This window comes from Natator depressus, chromosome 12 (genome assembly GCF_965152275.1).
Source record: "Natator depressus isolate rNatDep1 chromosome 12, rNatDep2.hap1, whole genome shotgun sequence".
In the NCBI taxonomy this organism is placed as follows: Eukaryota; Metazoa; Chordata; order Testudines; family Cheloniidae; genus Natator; species Natator depressus.
The window spans coordinates 8511162-8533119 of NC_134245.1; the positions used below are offsets into that span (position 1 = coordinate 8511162).

The 21958-nt window shown below is 46.7% G+C and overlaps 1 protein-coding gene across 2 annotated transcripts in view; it reads right to left on the reverse strand.

Moving 5' to 3' along the window:
• The window catches only part of SLC12A3 (solute carrier family 12 member 3), a 37588-nt gene extending 15927 nt beyond the window's left edge, over positions 1-21661 (reverse strand). The window contains exons 1-16 of one of the 2 annotated variants that reach the window (XM_074968530.1): positions 21293-21661; positions 18659-18805; positions 15449-15524; positions 14745-14840; positions 13656-13795; positions 12605-12715; positions 11624-11735; positions 9277-9407; positions 7503-7587; positions 6532-6686; positions 5748-5855; positions 4609-4732; positions 3493-3594; positions 2648-2803; positions 2171-2270; positions 1574-1685 (exon numbers count right to left, since the gene is read on the reverse strand). In XM_074968530.1, the coding sequence (XP_074824631.1) occupies positions 1574-1685; positions 2171-2270; positions 2648-2803; positions 3493-3594; positions 4609-4732; positions 5748-5855; positions 6532-6686; positions 7503-7587; positions 9277-9407; positions 11624-11735; positions 12605-12715; positions 13656-13795; positions 14745-14840; positions 15449-15524; positions 18659-18805; positions 21293-21595 (2058 nt within the window). In that variant the 5' untranslated portion in view covers positions 21596-21661. The remainder of the gene's footprint in view (positions 1-1573; positions 1686-2170; positions 2271-2647; positions 2804-3492; positions 3595-4608; positions 4733-5747; positions 5856-6531; positions 6687-7502; positions 7588-9276; positions 9408-11623; positions 11736-12604; positions 12716-13655; positions 13796-14744; positions 14841-15448; positions 15525-18658; positions 18806-21292) is intronic. The other variant, XM_074968531.1, reaches the window with a different exon arrangement.
• Positions 21662-21958: the final 297 nt, after the last annotated feature.

A 21958-nucleotide genomic window follows, 5' to 3' on the forward strand; every position in this document is an offset into this window, starting at 1 on the left:
TCTTTAGTAATACAATGTACTGATTATGCTCCTGTTGATCGGGCTCTGTGTGAGCAACTGTCAGTCTGCTACACCTCAGGCAAAAATGAATACATCTACATCAGCCATTTGGTCTGGAAGAAATGAAGTCACTGGGACAGAATGTTGTCCTATGATCAATGTCCCCTTTCAAAAGCAATGCCTGATCTTCACATTGACAATTCATCTGCAGCAGGAGGCCATTAGCCCATGAAAATGTTGTAGCCTGTCACCAATATTGCTTAATTAGCCTGGGATCTTTCCAACAGAAATGAGTTTACTTTTTTTTTTTTTTTTTGTCATTTAACAGTGCCTAAAAATATATTTTTAAATCATAGGTACGTGGTAAAGAATTGGGTTTGTCTATCTACCTCCAAGTCTTCTATACAATCCATCACCACAGTGAGCAAGGTGGAAGGATGCCAACATCCCAGTCAAACACCTCATCAAGGACCCAACCAAAGAATCCCCATGGTTTTTCATTCCCATAGAAAATATGGTCGACTTTTAGCTGCATCCCACAACACATGACAGATGCATCTGCCTTTTCCATAAATGGGGACTGAAACACAATCCTATCTGTGACTTCAGAAATGGACATCAAACTACAGAACACCTCCTCAATCAACATCCCAAACCATCATATCCCCATGAGATCTCTGCCATCCACTCCGCATCACCTGAACCAATCCATTGGATCACTAACCTAGACTTGGACATCTAACAGTGCTGTTTTTAAGACAGACGAAAAAAGAAGACCATAGTATCTAAGTGACTCCCAGATATCTCCATGATGAGATTCCTAGTGATCTTCATGGAGTTCCTCTCCCTAGTTAAAGGAGGCTTTGCTTGGAGATTATTTTTGTTTTTTTATCTTCAGGTTGTTATGCTCTGTCAAAGAAAAGGGTCTTTATCTTGGCCTCAGGGTGCCCCAACTCTGGACTACTCTAATTTCCTTAGGAAGCTTGTGCCACAGGTAAACCCCTCAGCCAAGAACGCTTTATCTTCAGCTCTCATGTCCTATTGTGACTGAGGGGTAAGGCAGCATAGGTGCTGGTTCACTCAGCAGTGGTAGACTACTAACCTGCAAAGGTTCTGCTATGTGCCAACTCCGCAAAAGTCCGGGCATCAAACCCTGAAATCCCCTCTCTGGCAAAACTCAAACTGAACCAACTCCTTGGCCGTTAATGAGGTTTGAACCCAGGACCTTCAGAGCTGAAAACATAAGTCTCTACCACATCAGCTCCTTAGCTAGAGATAGTATCAGCCTCATGACCCTCGTAGGTAACCCCACCACCAAAGGGAAACAAAGACCTGCAGTTTGCATGGGCTACATAAGGACTGGAAGAGTCATCCCCATGCATTTAACAACCCTGGATATTATTTTTCAGGGCCCTGCCAGGGAATATATCACACAGCTTACTCCTTTTGTACTGGCAGTGAACAGATGCCAGATTAGGGTTGGTGTAGATACCTGCATCCTACCCCACCTTGCACTGCTGCTCGTGCTGCTCTTATGGAGGTGGTAGAGAGAAGCTGAACCGAAAATACTTACTACCAGCACATTCCCACAAATCATCAAGCTGAGGTTTTTGGTGAAAGTGCCCACAAAATCCACCAGGGCTGGGCGGAAGTTGGGAGGGCCTGTTAAGACCAGACACTGGGGTCTAGAGAGGAAGAAGAAAAGATGGCTGGTAACTTACAGCAAAAAAGTCACTGCTGAGATCTTCTGGTGGAATTTGATCACTATGCCCCTGTATGGCTAATGGCACCCACCCAATCTACGCAGTATCTTTTGGATGCATGGGTCCTTCACTACCAAACTATCAGATCCTCCAGGAAGTACACAACTGGGCTGGAGACCTCAGGCTTCCTTGCAAGGACTTCCGGTGTCTAGCTGGGCTGAAAAGACTGTGAAAACTCTCTTCCTCTTCCATCCTTCTGGCCCTGGCTGCAACCCAGAGGTGCAGAGAGGAGCAGAAATTTAAACAAGTTTACTAACGCTCAGTTGAGTCTCATTTGGGGTTCAGCTGACTAGTCATGCCTTTGAGGGGAACATGGGGGACTTATTCAAACACATGAGCCCCTTCTGTGTTTCGGGATGAGGGCCATGTTCCCTTGCCGTCATCCTCCACACAGCACTATTACTTGCCTGTAGTTCTTAATGTGTTCGTTGACTTCGTTGAGTCCCACGGAATAGTTCAGGGCCAAGTTGTATGAACCAGCCTGCACAGACGAGCCCCAGTTCACTTCTGGAGAGGGACAATCATTCGGAACATATTAGACCATTTAAAAACAGAAATAGGAGTGATGCTGGCAATGAGCTGGGCACGTGCACGGGCTGCTTTGTTATTGTAGGGTTGCTCCAGAGAGCCTGGCTGTGCATGCGTTGGTTTGTTTAGTTGCCCGTGTGAAGCAAGTGGGAGGGTTTGGGTTCAGTTACTACGGCAGGCTTGGCCGCGTCATAGAAACCTCTCTCCCAGATGACTGCCTTGTTGGCAGAAGAGAGCATGGTGGAATCTTGCACGGATGCTGCCCTGCTCCGAGACCAATAGACTTCCGATATCTCAGCCTGGCATTTTCACTAGAGCCACTGTCTGCTTAAGAACAAGAAGCCCCAGTTACTCACCAGGCTTTTTGTAGAGCACGTATCCCAGTAAGAAGACAATGATGCCAATGGCTATCAGGGCTGCCCACCAGGTCAACAGAAACATGATCACGACAGAGATGATGGCACCGAAGAGCGCAGCCCACTTGCTGTAATACCTAAAGGATGGTCTCCATCCTGCGTGGACATGACACAAAAATACATTCATCACTTACATGGCTAAATTCTTCCCTCACACCTGGGGGAGGGGTCCTCCAGCCTCTGAGGAGAGAGAGTAGAACAGGGGCACCCTATCTATCTTAGGTACTTATCTGGCCTCCATCACCACCACACCTGCGCGCCTCACAACCTTTAATGTGTTTATCCTCATCACACCTCTGGGAGGCAGGATGGTTACCCCCACTGTACGGATAAGGCACATGGAGGCTAAGCGACTGGCCCAAGGTCACACAGGAAGTATGTGGCAGAGTAGGGAAGTAAACCCACATCTCCCAAGTCCTAGGCTAGTGCCCGTATCACTGGCTCATGCTTTCTTTGTAACCCTGGGAGACAAAGGCGGGGTGGAGAGAGAACCTGACATCTCTCAGAGTAGGAGCAGACACCTGTACCCAACCACCCCCACCCAGAGATGCTCTGTTTATGGAATTGAAGATACTCCCCATCTCCTAATCACCATGGATCCTCCAAGCATATCGCCTTGTTCAGCTCAAAGAGCTTCTTACTATGAAACTTTTGGGCTAGGTCTCACACCTTACCCTGATGCAGAGAGTGACCCTCCAGCCTTATAAAGCTCAGAGACCCCTGACACTACCTCCCAGCCAACAAGACGGGTGTAGCTACCGAGAACCAGTGTAGCGATCACTCACCCGGTGAGTTGGTGATGGAGGCGTGGAAACAGCTGAAATTGATGAGTGCGTACGAGCACAGGAAGAAGTTGGAGATGATTGGGGCAATACTGTTCAATTCCGCTACAGGGAAGGGAAAGAGAGGGATGGCTCATTAGTGCATTTGCTACACCCTGGCCAACTCAACCTCTGAGAATGGGAGAAAGGTGAAAATCAAGAAGAAACTGAGAGCCCTGGCTGATTGTTCCAGCTATCGTAGAGATTTCTAAGATGTCCATCAACAACTTAGGGGTGGAGGGATAGCTCAGTGGTTTGAGCATTAGCCTGCTAAACCCAGGGTTGTGAATTCAATCCTTGAGGGGCCCATTTAGGGATCTGGGGCAAAAATTGGGGATTGGCCCTGATTTGAGCAGGGGGTTGGACTAGATGACCTCCTGAGGTCCCTTTCAACCCTGGTATTCTATGATTCTATGATATTGAAGAGCCATTGGATATGGGTTCTACTTCCAGCTCTCTCTTTCCCTGTGTATTTGTTATGAAAGGACTCTTCCCCCTAATATTAGAATGCACCTGGGGAAGGATTAGCCCCTTCCATCAAGATCAAACTTCAGTTAAAAAAGCAGCCGTGTCTTAGTGGTTTAACATATGCCCTACTGAGCTCCCTGCTCCTGGGAGGGAATTGCGCTCAGTGCTGGCTTGGCTGGTCAGGTTTCAGTGCAACTGGAGAAGTAGCCATCAGAATCTTCTTGCTGAGCGAAGGACAGAACTCTCTTAGATTTGACATTTTGTTCCATGAAGGTAAGAAATATCTGGGCCTGATCTCCCCTCACCTGGGTGTAAATATGGAGTAACTCTACTCCAGACTAGCCAAGCGTGTAAGAGAGGGTGGAATTAGGCTCTCCCAATCTACCTTGCACTCATCCTTTGGTAGAATATAGTTTTATCTTCTGGCCTCCTGTGTGTAGGAAACCTGCAGCTATTTTTCATACCACAGTGGAAGAAGTTAACAAAGGCAGGAATTTGGTTTGACAAAGAAAGAGCCACCCGGCACCACACTGATCATTAATCGGCCTGTAGAAAAAAAGGAGAGAAAACTACCTACTGGATCTGGCAGCCTATTAAATCTGAGGCACTTACCGATAAGAATGAACCCCACTGCTATGATGTAGGTCAGCATGTAACCCCTGATCGGCTCGTTGTTCTTCCCATAGCCCTTCCCAAAGAAGTCGATCAGAGGGTAGAGCTGGTCCTTGCACAGGCACTGTGGAGAGAAAGAGATGTCATCTAGACTTGACAGGCACTGCGGACTATTGGTTAGAGATGAGAGCAAGGGTCCACTGAACCAGGGTTCAGCTCCAAGCACTTTCACTGGCTCAGTGTATATCCTTGTTCTTGAGTGGACTTACTCCAGATTTAACAGTGTGAGAACAGAATTTGGCCCCCACCCTAGAGGGCTGATATATTTTTAGAACCAGTTTGCCCATTCCTGCTATCAGGTCCCCTTCACTTTGGAAAAGCTAACTGTAATAACTTTCATCCCAATATCAGTGGTAACAATCCTAGCACACTTGTACTCTGCTGATGGGGCATTGCTACCACGGATGGCACTATGGAAAGGGCAGGAGATGTCACCTTAATTATCTTAATTCATAAAATGAACAAAAGCAATGAGCCATATACTGCCTCATTTATACTCTTGCAAGCCCACTGAAAGGGAAGAAGCTGCATGGGAGTGACTGAGGACAGAATCTGTCCCATTAGGATTAGCCAAGTAGGAGCAAAGCCAAGGGGACAGCATGAAAAAGTAGCAATGTGCATAACCCCCAGCTCGTGGGCTGCACCACATGATGGGATCTGCTGGAACAGAGCTCCAAGCAAAAACCCCAGAAGCATCAAGAATATCAGATTAAAGAATTTGTCCAGAAAGCTGGCAATTCCCGGTGATTAGGGTGACCAGATGTCCCATTTTTATCGGGACAGTCCCGTTTTTTGGGACTTTTTCTTATATAGGCGCCTATCACCCCCCACCCCCTGTCCTGTTTTTTCACAGTTGCTATCTGGTCACCCTACCAGTGATGCATTGTGAGGCCCAACTACGGTGGTTATCCAGCTTATTATAGAACTCACAATGCCTACGCATGGTGGAGACTCAGCCTGTAATTATGGCTCTGAAATGCCAGGGACCTGCTAGCTTGCCGTGGACTCATGTTTATTGTATACATGAAAGACAACGCTGGAGATGTTTTCATGGTCCCCTGAGCATGCCACCATCTCACCTGGAAGACTTTGGGTGCTGAGACCAGGCAGGCCAAAGCAGAAGAAAGGGTGGCCCCGAAGATTCCAGCCGTGATCAGGGGGGCAAATCCAGATACCATGCTCATACTCTACAGAAAAAACAGGAGGCGATAGATCGCTCCAGCATCACCCTCACCTAACAGCCTGGGCTCCTTCCCCTGCAAGCCTCAGACTCTGACAGCCACCACTCAGAGCTCCTCAGAGCACAGCTTATTACAGCCCAAAACACCCTACATCAAAAGAACCTTATTAAGACTGCAAAGTCAAGCACTCAAAAGGTAGGAAGTGCCAGTATTCAGGCTGCCTGTGCAACCTTAACTCAGCCCTCTAGTGCATATGCATTATAATACAGTCTTTAATTACATGGTCACGTGCGATTTTTCCCCCACAGGGCCCCATCTCGTTCATGTCACAGGAGGCTCTGGGAATGAATCAGGGTGGCGTAGGGAAAGAGCCCATTATCTGTAGGACCCCTTCCTCATTTGTGGCAAGTTACTTTTTTAAAAGAGAGAAAGCAGCAATTCAGGCAACTGACCTATCACCCTCAGTGGCTACTGGCTGCATTGGGATGTGACCACTACTTCCGCTCTGAGGGGCGCTAATGCAGACCTAACAGAGTACAGCAAAGGAACTGGGGTGGGGACGGGAAGGGGGTCAGAACCACCAGCCATGGATATCTTAGGATTTTGCGCACCCCAGGCCAAAGTGACCAACCCTGTTTCAGCCTTCTAAGCCATGCTGCTGAGAGCACCAGAGTGACAGTACCTGGTAATAATTGCTGAGTCCATAGTTACAGCTCTGCTTCTGAGCACACTCCGTGAAGTTCCACCCATAGTCACAAGCAAGTCCTTCGCAGCCCGGAGAGCCAAAAGGAATGGAGTCATTCAGGCTCCCAGAGGCATCTCGTACCACACAGGCGCCTAGGAGGGAACAGCTCTCATTCACTTCCCAATCTTTCTTTTCCAATACGATGCATGATGCCCAGATGTGCTTTAACAAAGGTCCCTGTGTAATTGTAACCCACTACTGAATGTGTGTTACAGGTGCCCTTCTGTGCCTGATCCACAGAGGAGATAAGTCTGTCACAGTCCCCATCTAGAGAGCTTTAGCTCAAGCTGTAGCAGCTTATGCTTTCCCCTCTGAACCAGGGACCTCCAATCTCCAATGTCCCAACCAAGATGGCGGCTATCACAGACTGCCCATTCATTTTGCCCAGTGTCCCAAGTTCCTGGCTGCTCCTGGAATTAACTTGTACTAATTTTGTTTTTAAAGTAACTTTCAGCTGTATCAGACATGTCCACCCTGCATAGGCATCCACCCAGTGCTAACTAAAGCTCCCAAGGTTCCATACCATGGATAGTACATACTGGGCCCAGTGTCAAACCTGGGTTGAATTCTTTGGAGACACTTGCAGGGTTGCCAATCTCAAGAGGTCAAAATTCCTGAGTCAGATCTCAAAAAATCATGAAATTAAAAAAAAAAAATCATCAAACTATAATTTTATTAGTCTGTCTTTTTACTGTTTAATGCCCCTCTACTCTGCACCCCTGCTGGTACCCAGGATCAGAATGGGTATCTGAGCCAGACTGAATCAAAGTGCCCTGTGTCCCAGGATTCCTGATAACTGGGAATTGCCCTGTCCCTAATAACATGAAAGCATTAAATTAACCATGAACATTTAATCATTTGTCACTTCCCCACCACTGCCATGGATTAAGTCTATGCATGTTACTTACCAATTGTAGCAGAAATAGCCAGATAGGATATTGTAGTCCAGAATATAGCCATCAGAGTGCCTTTGGGAATGGCTACAGCTGGATCCTAAGCAAGGCAACCACAGAGTTACACAGCAGCTTTCCATAGGCACCACAAAATTACCTTTCATTTTTGTAGCCATAAAGAAGAGAAAACACTCCTAGATACTCAAAAACCACAGGACAGCTTTCAACCTGATACTTGCTTTGTCCAGAGTCTGGATTTCTTAACCTGCTGGGCACTCTGCAAAGCCCACTTTCGGTGCTAGATGTTTGGAGGTGAAGTGGGATTGATGGGCTGGCGTGTTGGAAATCTCAGAGCATGTCGTACTGAACGTTGTTTTAATCTACTTAAAGTGACAGTGACAGAGGATATTGCATGCACTGGCCTCATCTGGGAAGAAGTATCACAACAAGCGAGTGACTGATCAATAGAGGAACTGGACTGCCCAATGTGTCAGTGGTACAGGAGGAACTAAGGTTTAAAGTAGGGTAAAGCTTCGGGTACAAGATAGGAGCTATAAAATCAACTAAACAGCTGTCAGGCTGGACAAGCCTCGTAAGGATCCAAGGTGCCAGAAATGGCCCTAAACTTGAACTTTATAAATATGTCACTACAAGGGAGGAGGGTGTGATCCCTGGTGAATAAGGAAGACAAAGTTGGGCTGTGCAGAAGCCTGTTTGTTTGTGTCTATAGTTTGTTGCTCTCGTCTTTAATAAGCACCTCCTCTTTAAGAAGGGCTGGGTTTCCATTTATCATGCAACCCAAACCCTTGGATCCAAACTCCGGAGCGTTCGGCATGCCAGTCCAAATCAGCATGCTGGGTCCATCTATAACTGATTGAATTTGGATACTTATAGCCAAACTATCTGACATTTGTTTGGGATGCAAAATGAGCTGGGAATCTCCTGAGCCCAAGCCTTTTGGAGAGATTTCCATTCATTTCTAATCTGCGGCTAGCTCAACACTTCTGCAGGAACGGTCTTCCTCACATGATTTTGGCACTCATGCCCCAGGCAGCAAGGGCAGAGACCTGTGGAAATGAAGAAACGAAGCTTACCAGACTTTCTCTAACCTCAAAAATAGTTCAATTTATTGCACGGGCAACTGATTTATCCAAATCAGTTCAACCATGTCTGTGCAATAAATGTAGGCAGCCCAGTATTAATTCTATTCTATTCTATGTAGAGTCTTGTAGCGCATCCATCGCTGTGTAATCCAATGCCTCAATCCTGCAAGAGGCTTTGGACCCCTGTGCTAATGTAACTGGGCCTCTATATGGGTGATGGGCGCAGGATCAGGATCCAAGAACCGATTGAGTAGAGCTAGTTGGAAATGCAGTAAAAAATATATATCCATGAACATTTCTTGAAATTTTGTGTTAAAATTTTAAAAATGTCAACCAGTTCCATCGCTGCTCAAAAAATGAATAAAACATCTGGGGGTTTTTTTAAATTATTTTTACTGTTCTTTCAAAATTTGGATAAAATGTTTTGAAAATAAAAATATTTTGGCCAGCTCTAAAACAGAGATAGACCAAAAAATTGTCCAAGTAAAGCAGGACCTGGATCCAAACCATGCCTGCTCTTGGATTTACAAAATCAAAAGCCAATCAAGGAAGTTTTGCCGACTCTGGAGTTTGCCCATTTCTGACACACAGAGCTTGATCAGCACTACCTCATTCCTGCCTATAGCACACAACCTGGGACGCTTGCCCTTGTGATGCTGTATTGGCCAGGAGTAGTAAAAACCTACCTTCAAATCGCCTGAAATGTTGGCTCCAGCCAAGATGCCAGTTGCTGATGGAAAGAAAATGGAAAACAAACCAAAGAAGGTGCCATCTGGTCCACGCCAATTTGGCACAAAGTTCTGAGCAAAAATATCAGCTGGAGGAGAAAAATATTTATCTATCAATTCCAATCTACTAGATCATTTTAATCTCGTTTCTTTCATTTTAAAGGCAATCGTTGAAACAGTAGCTGCAGTGACGAACGGCTCTTGAGAGGCAACCTTGCAGCGTTTCATTGTTATTTATACAGCACCCTAAAACATGCTATGTGCTTTCTTGTCATAAAGTTAGATCAGAGTTCACAGTCTAAGACTCTGTGTTTGCAGGCAGATCAGTGGGTTTGCCTACACATGTGTCCAGTTTCTTAAAGGTATTTAAAAGCAAGGCCTAAGTGATTTAGAGGGTTATGTGCCTTTTTCAAAAGTGCCTAAATACCTTTATAAATCTGGGCCTGGGCTCCTGCACAGGTGTATGGATCTGCCCATGCCAATCTGATTGTGAAATGAAGGTCTACACAGACAACACAAACTCTAAGGAGGGCTGGGAAAGGATGCGTCATGAGCTAATTTCTTGTTTGCTATTTTTACCCCTCAATCTGTTATAGGGTCGGGCCTTAAAGTGGACAGGGCGGAGTCCAAATTAAAGATGCTTCTAGATATAAAAAATTATTCTGCCACTGCCTGCCTGGAGATTTTGCTCCAGGGGATGAGAATGATTCCAGCAGAAATGGAGAAACTCACTAAATGAAAGAGAACCATTTCATCACAGCCTTAATTATCACGACTGTTTCATCCATTGATCCATCAAGCTCTCTCAGTGATAAGCCCTTTCCCTGGCAATAAATGGGCGTTCTGTTTGACAGCAACAAATAGCCACATTCAGCCGATTCATTTTGATCCTTCTTACGTCAAAGAGTAAATGGTAATTAAGACAAATGCCAGCATATTTTATCCCCAGGAGTGAAATCAATGGGATCTGTGGATGCTCAGCTCCTATGAAAATGAGGCTCATGCCATACTTGTATGCTTGGTAAATGACACCCACAAGAACTCTAGAGTCCCAATGGTCTTCCGCTCTTCACTCAGAATGAGGGTCCAAAGCGGTTTGCACAGAACCAGGCTGAAACATGTATTGAGCTGGGTCCCCTGCCACACGGGCTGGGTCCATCTCATACACACGGCAGGAGCATTCACCTCTCTGCCCCTGGATGTAGATCCTTATGGGCCTCCAGCATCTTGCAAATGTTCAGCAGAACATTCAGGAAAGTGTCATTGTCTCCCTGGAAGCTTTAATCATTACCACACTGCTCTTACTCAGAACAAGCAGGCCAGAGCGGGCGCTTAACGTGAGAGGCTATTTTCCTTGCAGGCACATAACAGACCTGAACGAGATACATTTCTGTTACATGCTGCCCTACTCTCAACTAACTGTCAGGACCTTGAGAACAAAGTGACCATATGGAAATGTTCAGTTCAACACTGTACTAGAGCATTCATCTACATTTGTAAATAAACCATAATCATGCTAGTCCAGTAGAACAAAGCCCTGGACCGGATGATTTAGTTGGAGATGGTCCTGCTTTGAGCAAGGGGTTGGACTAGATGACCTCCTGAGGTCTCTTCCAACCCTAATCTTCTATGATTCTATGATCCAAAAGCCATATAATCCACCAAAACTAACCAGGCCCTCTCCACCGAAATGGAACAGCGGCGATTATGGTGAGATGTCTGAGCACCAAGACTTCCTCGTTTTGTGACATGTAGCGGAGAACATTTGTTAGCACATTATCATAATTAAGAGTCCTGCTGAATAGAAAACTCTGGTGCAACCCTCACTGTGGTTTTGTTCCCATTCCACCATAACCATTAGAACTAAACTCCAGTTGACACAGTAAACTGACTGAAAATACATTCTGGCCAGCTTATGTGCATATCTGACCCCCACCACCTTAGTACCCAAATGCCTCACGATCTTGTAATGGCTTTGGCCTCACAACCGCCCTGGGAGGTAGGGAAGTTCTATTATCCTTACTGTACGGGTGGGGAACTGAGGCTCAGAGACAAGTTGCGTGAGATCACACAGGAAGTCTGCTCCCGAACAAGAATTTGAACCTGAGTCTTCCCAGTCCCAGGCTGCCTCCCTAACCACTGAACCATCCTTCCTCTTCCTTTAGGGGACGCGTTTGTCTTCCCTTTTCACTGTTTGTTTGCTTACTTGCAAACCTCAGTCATTCACGCCGGCTCTCCCAGCCATCCATGAGAATTAGTAAGAGTCCCCCCCAAACTCCTGCCTCTAGCCACCGCTGGAACCTACCTCGGTAACTGAAAAATCCTTTTGCCTGCTTCTCCTCGGAGGCTGGAATCACCGTCCCCACTATGTAATTTAAGAAGGAAATCATGATGATGATGAAGAACAGCACCTGTGCCTGCGAGACCAAAAGAATCCAGCTGAACAATCTGCTGGCTGAGTACCTGCTGCAAACGCTGTACAAAGGGGTGGAGTGAAAAGTACCGGTGGGCAACTCCTAATTAAGTTTAACCCATCTGCCAGCTGGGAATCTGCAAACAGGCCCCCCTGAAGCAACATTCTGCCCTTGTGACTAGTAGGTCAGGGTAAGTAACCTGTGCATTCCTCCCAAGCTGCAATGCTGCTTATACCCTAATGCTACTTGGTGCAAAGGAGCGACCCAACCTCTTCCCCCAACCTCTCCTCTGTACCATGCTTCCTGCCCCTCCTAAACTTGGGGACAGATGGTTCTCATCCAATCTAACAGGCTGAGCTAAGCATCCGTTCTGGCTAGACCTGTATTACAAGATGCAGCATGACCCTTGAGACGTGCCTTGCACAGTCTTCTGTATTTGTCTGTCTCTCTAGGTTTTCTTGGCCAGCAGGCTTTTGTGGCTAGTTAAAGGAGGCCAATAGCAGCATCTGAACAAATGAAGCAGACAAAGGACAACACTGAGGCAAACGCGGTGATAAGATTCAAGAAAGATTTGGATATTGGTATGAATGAGAACAGATTCTGCAGTTTCAACAGTCAGAAGAAAATTATATCTAGGCTGACAATGCTTATGCTGCAGGGCAAAACCCAATCATCAGGAAGGATCAGGAAGAATTTTCCTGGTGGTAAGAACCTTGCAATTAGGTGTATTATTGGAGGGAGGGTATAGGTCCACTATTCCCTGAAGCAACTGGCTTTGGCTGCTGTTGGAGGCCGGATACTGAACTAGCTGGACCATGGATGTGTTGTGGTATGGAAATTCCTACATTCATCCTAACAATTGAGACCGTTACCTTTGCTTCCCATTCCATTCCAGCCAAGGAAATCCCAAGTAGCACTGTCACTGTGATGACCCCGATGATGCGGATGTCATTTGTGGGGTCTACAATGGGCGAGTTATGTTCCTGGGAAAGGAAGCCCAAGTCAGCAGTCTGCAGTTCTGGAAGCTGATGGCAGAGTTGAACCTAACCATACAGACCGCATCCGATTCCTTCACTTCCTTATGTCTTTCTGTACTTTTAAATTCCTCTTTTTATTAAAAACCAATAGAGAATGAAGAGGCCTATAAAACCATCATTCTTTTGTACCAACATTCAACCAGCTAAGTCATTTCAGTCGGCAGTGACCTTAAATCTGGTCTGCCAGGCACTTTTCTAGACTTTTATTTTACATTAAAACATTATGGACCTACTGACTGTGAGTTCTTCAATGCCAGGGCTGTGTCTTACCTAAGTTCCATAGAGCACTGCGTGAATGGATGGGTCTATATAATTTTCGGTGTGTTTGTGGTATGGATCTGTAAAGTCATTTATACTTCCTAAATAAACAGCTTTAAAATGATATTTAAAACAAATGTGAATCATTAAAAAAACAAATTTCCAATTTCAAACCAGGCAGGAGCAGGCTGTATGGAACAAGCCTGAACTGGCAAACATGTGGAATGGAAGAGCAACTAGGTCATTGTCATCTCTAATTAGCATGATTTCCATGGTTATTGATTGCTGTTGATTATTAATTGTTGGTTATTGATTTGAGTATTGATAACTAATCAGTGGCTATAAGTGATTAATTACCATTCATGTATCAACTATTGATTATTAATTTGCTTATGATTAATGCACACGCAATGGCATGTCAAGAGCAAAAAGTTTAATGACAGAAAAGTTGAGGGGAAAGAGAAAGAACAAATACAGATTTTTTTGTACAACTAGATTCACCGTCGGCAGCATGGCAGAAGTTGGCCTTTAAGAAGGACTTAAATGTTGACACGGTACAAGTTCTTGCGGATGAAATCGGGGGGGGGGGGGGCGGGAGGGGCATCGTGAAACAACTCGGATTCCTTACCTGGAGCAGATCACGCACAGTTTCCGCAAAGCCCACTGTGTGCATGGCCACCGCCACGGCATTCGCAAAGGCAAATATGAGACCGATGGAACCACCCAGCTCTGGACCGAGGCTTCTTGAGATAAGGAAATAGGTGCCACCTAACACATGCCAGAAACATTTCGTTGTTTAAATACTTCACACGCAGGATCAGCACTGCAGCACCTGAGGTGATCACAGATATTCATGACCCAAACAACATGTCCTTAATGACTCTTTGTCCTCCGCACAAACTAATGACAAGTAGACCACAAAAGCCTGTGTGGCAGACACCTATCTACATCCATGCACTGTATGCACGATGAGTGACAATGACACAGGGAGATAGGATAAGATGCTCAACATTTTACAAGGCAATTTATCAGGGTCTGAATATCAAAGTTCAGGCAAGTCTGGATCTGGAATTTTGAGACAGGCCCATCTCTAATTAAAAAGCATTAATTTTGTGCTCATAAAGAATCCCTTCCTAGGAGAAGGAAGAGTTTGAAGGGAGATTGGAACAGTGACTTAGAACTAGACAAGAGCAAACCCTTGAGAAATCGGCATGAGGGAACTAGGTGTTGATAAGACAAAACCAGACTGAACCTTTCTTTAACACGTCAGAGATTTCATATTTCTGTTTCACCCAGGACTGCCCCCCCTTAGCCATAGACTCCTCTACAAGTCATGTGAATGTCCTTGCTGAGCCGCTCTATCTCCTGCCAGAGTGGGCCCAGAAGCAGAAGAGATGGAGGAGGTAGCTTGAGGGGATGGCAGCCCAGAGTTCTGGGAAGCAGGGAGCTGGGTCCAGGGATCCTGGGGGCCAGAGCCTCAGGAGGAGCCATCTCCCCTCCAGCCAGTTGCTGACAGCTTCTATCACCACTTCTTCCCCATATCCAGGGACCAGCCTTAGGTGAGAGGGACTGCCTGGGACCTGTTCCCCTTCCCCTCCAACCAGAGAGACCGGGATCAGCCGAGAGAGATCTGTGCCAGCTGGGACCTCTTCCCCCTCTCCTCCCCCAGGAGAGACCAGGGCCAGCCCTCAGAAGGAAAATGGGAGCCAAGCACTACCTGATTTCACTTTGCCGTTGGTGGAGATGGCAGAGATGGACAAGCCTGTGATGCTCGTTACTGTCACAGACATGAAGATAATCAGCCATGTGAGCGCTGCAGAGAAGAGGAACTATTTTCACTTTGTTGCCTGGTGAAGAAAGCAATACCACCATCTCTGACTCTTTTCCTTGGTGCCCCGTACATTGATCCATAAAGTCACCCTTCCCCTCAACCCACTTCTTCCAGGATGTCGATAAGGGCCCATGTCCTCTTCTGAGCCCAATTTCTATATTGCATCTGCCTGTCTATATCCCTAGCCCATCTTCTCCATTGCTGTCCCATAGACACCAAAGCCCAGATTTTTAAAGGTATTTAGGCATTGCTGAGTTAAGTGTTGCAACAATTAACAGATTTAGGAGCCTATGTCTTCTTTTCAAAAAAGATTTAGGAACTAAATCCCTCAGTCAATGGGATTTGGTCTCCTAAGTGCCTAAATAACTTTAGAAAATGAGATTTAGGCTCCTAAATCAGTAGGCTTTGCAATGGGGGGCGCAGCGACCCCTGAATACCTTTAAGAATTGGGCCTAAGGATATCGGGGAAGGGAGGGACTGTTTTCATGGTGTCTTGAATAGTGCCAAACACTCTGTCAGGGTTTACAATTAAACAAATTATGTCAAATATAATTGTTGCTGGCAACTCTAGAGAATGGAGCTGCACCTACCAATCCCTGCCTGTGCAGTGATCCAGGGCAATCGCAGATAGAGAATCACACCCCAGATGTTCAGCATGCATCGAACCTAGAAGGAAAACAGCCACATTAATCTCATGTGATCGTCTGCATAGCTAACAGTGAGCGTGAATAGAGAAACAGCAGAATTGCCAGCTCAGACCTATGGCTCCTCAAGTCCAATATCCTATCTGCAATAGTGGCCAGTGCCAAATGCTTGAGACCCATGAAGTGGAGTGACCAGCCCACAGGAAGGTTTCCTCCTAACCTCATCAGCCAGAGGCTGGTTTAAGCCCTGAAGCAGGAGGCTTAATTTCCCTTCTAGAAGTTTTTAAATCCTTCCTATTGCAACTCTGTGGTGTTCGTATTATCCAAGTCTATGTCTAGCTCTTATCTAGCACTTTTCATCAGTAGATCTCAAAGAGCTTTACAAAGCAGGTCAGGATCATCATCCCCCATTTTACAGATGGGAAAACTGAGGCACAGGGCAGGGAAGCGACTTGCTCACAGCCTCTCCAGCAACAAAGCAGGGAATGGAGCCCAGGTCTCATGAATCTTAGCCCAGTGCTCCATCCGCTTGGCAACACTGCATCCTCTTCGGAATCCTGCTAAGCTCTCGGCCTCAGTGATCTATCTGTGTTAGGTATTTCTGTAACCCCCATGGCCATAGCTGAGAACGTCACAACCTTTCAGTATATTTACTCTCACAACACCACTCTGAGGTAGGCCAGGCCTCTTGCTATTATCCCCATTACAGTTGGAGAACACAGGCACAGAGAGATGGAGGCTACATCTATACTGCAAGCTAAGGGTGTGACTTCCCTGCTCATGACTGGATGTTTTTTTTCCCTAAAAGATCTGCTCTAGGAATTATTTTATAGAAGGTCTTTGGCTTGTGTTATACAGGAGTTCAGCGTATATGAGCACAATGGCCCCGTCTGGCCTTAGAATCCACGAACGTGAAGCTGGTGGGTCTCTACTCGGCATGGCTCGTCCGTGCCTTCACTGCCTCTGCTACACATGCCACTGCAGCTGCACTGCTATTTATACTCACGCGAGCTTGAGGAGAGCTAGCGCAAATACATGTACACAAGCAGGGAATCACGCTCCTAGCCTGAGGTGTAGATGTAGCCTGACTTCCCCAAAATCACACAGGAAGTCTGTGGTGGAGTAGAGGATTGAACCTGAGTCTCTCAGGGGCCAGGCTCATGCCTTCAGCACAGGACCATCCTTCCTCTCTACCTGAACATGCTACCTCTGATACCTTGTGGCAATGAGTTCCACAGATCCATTGTGCATTCTGTGTTAAAAAAAAAAAAAGCATTTCTTTTTATTGTTTTTTGAATATGTCACTTTGCCATTTCGTTGAAGGACCCTTTTGTTCTTGTATTATTAGCAAGGCTCCGTGTTTGTCCCGGAGGTCAGGGAAATCAGGGATTCCATGACCTCCATGACTTCCGCAGCAGCACAGTGCGGCTGGGCTGGGAGCCACCTGAGATGCTCAGGCAGCCCCTGGGCCAGTTGCAGCAGGAGTTTGGGTGTGTGGGGGGGATCAGGGCTGGGGACTGGGGTGCAGGGTGGTGCTTACCTGGGGGGAACTCCCCGGAAGGGTGACAGGAACTCCCCTCCCTCAGCTCCTAGTTCCATGAGCTGCCTCTGCCCACAGGCACCGCCCCCGCAACTCCCATTGGCTGCAGTTCCCAGCCAATGGGAGCTTCAGAACGGGGGCTTGGGGCGGAGAGGAGGCAGCACGTGGAGCTAGGAGCTGGAGTTCCCGCTGCCCAGGAGCTGGGTAGGGAGCCTGCCCCAGCCCTGCCAACCCCACCCCATAGCACCCGCATCGCCCCCCTGGGCCTCACCCTCCACTGCACCCGAGGCATCCCCCCAGGCTGTGCCCCACCCTCCACAGCACCCATGGCGCCTTCCCCGGGCTGCACCTTCCCCGAGTACCCGCGGCGCTTCCCCAGGCTGCACCCCCACGCAGCGCCCGCACCCCCCCAGTACCCAGGGCGCCCCCCGGGCCACCCCCGGAGTAACTCCCCACCCCCGCAAGTTTTAGTTAGGGGTATATAGTAAAAGTCACGGACAGGTCACGGGCCGTGAATTTTTGTTTACTGCCCGTGACCTGTCCGTGACTTTTACTAAAAAGTACTCATGACTAAAACGTAGCCTTAATTATTAGAGCGGGTTAATAGAAATGTCTGATCTACCCTCTCTAGACCATTCATTGTTATGTATACTTTTATCACATCCCTCTTATCTGTCTCATCTCTAAGATGACTCCCAATTCAAATCTCCCTTCATATGGAACCCTTCTTATGCCCCAAATTATTTCATCACTGGTCTTGCACCCTGTACCACATTCTTTCTGTTGTATGCTGCCTGAAATAGGGTGAACGGAACTGAACGGAGTCTTCCAGGTGAGGGCATTGGATTGACATATAATGAAATGAACATATTTTCAGTATGATTTCTCATCCCATTCCTTACACCTCCTAACCATTTGATTGTTTTTTCGGCACCTTGAGCAGCGACTTCCCTGAGCTTGCTGCAAAGATACCCAGTGGAGGCAGTCAGGTTAGAACCTAGTAATGTGCAACAATTATTCAACTGTTTCCTTTGAATCTGTCTTCTATTTGCCATGTCACCCTAGTATTCGAGCATCTCACGGTCTTTAATGTACCTAAGCTCACAGCAAGTAAAGTGCTATTATCTCCATTTCACAGGGGAGACACTGAGGCACAGGGTGGCTCTGTAACACACACAGAATGCCTTCAGCAGAACACAAAATTGAACCAAGGTCTCCAAAGTCCTAGACTGATCCCCTGGACCATCCTTCCTCCCTACCTACATCACCTGCCATTTATCGAGTTTGAACGTCACCTGCCATCATGTGGCTTAATATAATGGGTTATACTTGGCAGATGAGGCATCAGGGTTGCATACTTGTCACAGTAAAATAAGCTAGATTATACAGTGAACCCAGGGAGAAGAAAAGTTCTGCACTGACTTTCAAACACAAGCCATTACCCTCTGTATGGTCCCATTGAAGTCAATGTAGGAGTGATCTACAACTTGGGGAGAGTGAAGGTGGCGAGATCGGGCTGTACGTGAATTGTTGCCAGCATAGGACCCGAGGTCTCCCATTACACTTCCTTCTGGTCTGTAGGCAGCAAAAAAAACAAAACAAAACAAAAAACTCACCATCACCCCTTTCACCCATCCAAATCGGACAGGCTCTCCTTGAGGCTTTTCCCCACCCTCACCACCATCTTCCTCAGTAGTTTCGTCACTCAGGCCATTACTTCTCTGGGGCTCGTACACGGGGTTGTGGAGATGACTATTGTCCGACTGAGAAAGCAGAGAGAAATCAAGTCACAACAGGGCATAGAGGTGAGACAGAAAGGAAGATGTCTGGGACCATATTCGACCTTGTCAATTTTCAACCCTCCGTTTGAAATTTTTAATCCTAGAGGTAAGCAGCAATGTTGTGCTAACAAGGTTTGTCCGGGCAGGACCTGTCTCTCACTAGGTGTCTGTACAGCGCTGAGCACAATGGGACCCCAATTTCAGTTCACACCACCATCATACAAATAATGAACACCACCACCCTACAAGTAGAGACGTACTCCTGTTTCTTCTTAAAATACTGTAAATCAGAACTTGCAAATAACAATAATACCTAGCTTGTGTACAGTGGTTTTCATCAGTAGATCAGTAGTAGCAGATCTGGGGAGTGGAGACTTTGGGTTTTTTGCTTCACAATTAGTTAATATTTGTATAGTGCTGTAAAAATATAAGGAACTATGGGTGAGATTTTCACAATCTGTCTGTCTTAAGGACTGACATGGCCCCCGTCACTATTGGATCTGAGGACCTCACAATCTTTAGTGCATTTATCTTCACACAATCCTGGGAGGCTGGGAAGCACGGTTATCCCCATTTTATAGATGGGAAACAGAAGCTAAAGACCAGATTTTAAAGGTATTTAGGTGCTTAAAGATGCAAGTGTTTTCAGAGGGATTTAGGTGCCTAGGTGCTTTTGAAATCCCCCATAGCAGCTATTTGCATCTTTAGGTGCTGAAATACTTTTAAAAACATGGCCCTTAGTAAAGGCGGTGGGACGCATGGGAAAACCACTGTTCACACGATGCCTCAAATGGAGCTTTCATCAGCAGTGCAAGGACAAAAATATCTCCGAGCACGGGGGCAAGATGATGGCAGGTTTCAATGAGCCCCAGGAGCTTGCTGACTACAGGCTGCAGAGAAACGAGTCCATCTTCAGCTCATCCCTGGAATGCTGAGATAGCAAAAGACCCCTCATGGAGAAGGCCTGTGACCTAGACCACAACAACAGAGTGACTCGCAATAGGATGCACACAGGCCATGTCACACAGCCCTGCAGTCTTTACTGCTTGAGTCTGTGTCATGCTGGTATGCCCCTTCCCAATAGCTGGAGTAAGACAACTTGAAACACCTTGTTTGAAATTACTGAACCTCCATGACTACTTTCTTAAGAGCTTTGGCAACAGAGAAGGTGGTTCTGGGTTGGGATGCAGATAGATACCCCTAAGGCCAGAGATTTTACAGACCATGGAGCCCTCTTCCCCGTCCAAGTAAGGGGTACAATAGTGGGAGCAGTTTAGGGAAAACATGCCCTGCCCAAAGTCAATCTGTTTGCTGGATAAATACAGGATTTGAGTCTCTTGGTCCATCAAGCCAGGAACTTTCTGCAGCACTAATTTCACTTGAAAATAAAAAGCCACAAGCATACCTCTGTTTGCCGCAAGGTCAAGGTAAATGACCATAACCGTGCAGAGAGACTTCAACAGCATTCCTTCTATCCCCCAGGACAGAAAAAGGACGGGACACAGAAACATAACCCTACACCACCATTTATGAGGCGGATGCATGGCCCAAGAGCTCAGACCTGACTTTGCTAGGAAGCAACTGAGTTTTGCAAGTCCTCTGCCAGGCCATTTCTTTTCTTTATTTACTTGAGTTTATAAAAATGCTAAAAAGTTCTCGGCACCCTTGGCATAACTTAAAAATACATCCGAATGCAGGTGACCCTCCCAGTCCCCATCCTGGCAATTACAATTCTTCCCTAGCTGCTCCTTGCCATGCCTGGAGGGAAAATATGTTCTGAAGAGCATCAGAAATGGGATGTTTTGGACCAAGGAAGGGGCGGATTCCAAAGCTGGAGACAGATTTCACTCTACTTGGACATGATGGAAGCAAGGCCTTGTTATTATTGGAAAGCAGACAGGCTTCCTCTTCATATGCAGTAGAACGACATCAATGGGAAAATATTGCAGAGCATGAGGGTAGTTAGGTTACAATACTACCGCAGGTTTGTTTTATGTCTGGGAATATGAATTTACAGCAATCTTCATTGTTCATCCTATATGCCAGTGTGATTTACCTCTGCCCTCTCAGGAGGGTGACACAAGCCGATGGAGTCATGAGCTGATCCATCTGCCTGATATTTAAGTCTCAAGAGCCAACATTTTCTCCTGGTGGAAACAGGGCACTCAGCGCTCCAAAGCTGTTGGTTGTCTGCAATAGAGCTGGAGAACCATTTGCAGTGACCTAAAGCATCAGATTTCACCTTTGTTGTCGGTTAGTAACTAGATTAAGAACAGATCACGATTTCCACCCATGGTTCACAGTTATTCAGCGACTCTTTCTATGACCCATGTTTGCAGAAGGCTTATTTCAAAGTCTATGTTTCTTCTGCAGGGACAGAGATAAGTACAGAAAGAGCATTCGCTACACACAGACTACAGCACTGCTCAAGTAAATCGATGTTTGAGACAGTCCTGCTACATCGCTTACCTTCAAGAAAGAATGTAGATCTGCCAGCGTGGGCCTAACTTTATTGGTTTCACCCACCGCCTTCGTGTTGGCATAATGTTCATAAGTCGGCACAACATCCACTGTGTTGTAGCCAAAGGTCCTCATGTAGAATGTGCTCCTGTGGGTGAGGTGGCTGGGATGGGGAGCCTCGCAGGGGGCAGCGGCAGGCGGTCCATAGTGAGGTTTGCCGCTGTCCTCGGTGCTGATCAGGGTGCTAATGGTGAACCTGCCACTGGCATGGGCCAAGTCAGTTAATTCTGTGGCTGGCAATTCTGTGGCCATTTCATCCCTGCTCTTCTCTCTGCCTGGGTCTCTCTTGGTCAAGTGATGGGGAGCTGTGATGCGATTGGCGACACACAGGAGCGTATGGAGACTTTATACACAGCGAAACCAGAACAAACCAACTGGCCACCACTTAATCAATTACTCACGGGGAAAACTAATTGGCTTGAACCACCCGGAGCTGGTCGTGGGAAAGTATAGCCTGAGGGGGTATCAAAATGCCTGTTACCCGAATAGCTGACTCCCAGTGCCTGATCGGGGCTGCGATAACAGATTGGAGATTAAGTCCCAAGGACAGATCAGTGGGAGAATGTGGAGTTATGTTTCCCCTGCAGCCTAACCAGGTACATTCTGTTCCCGCTG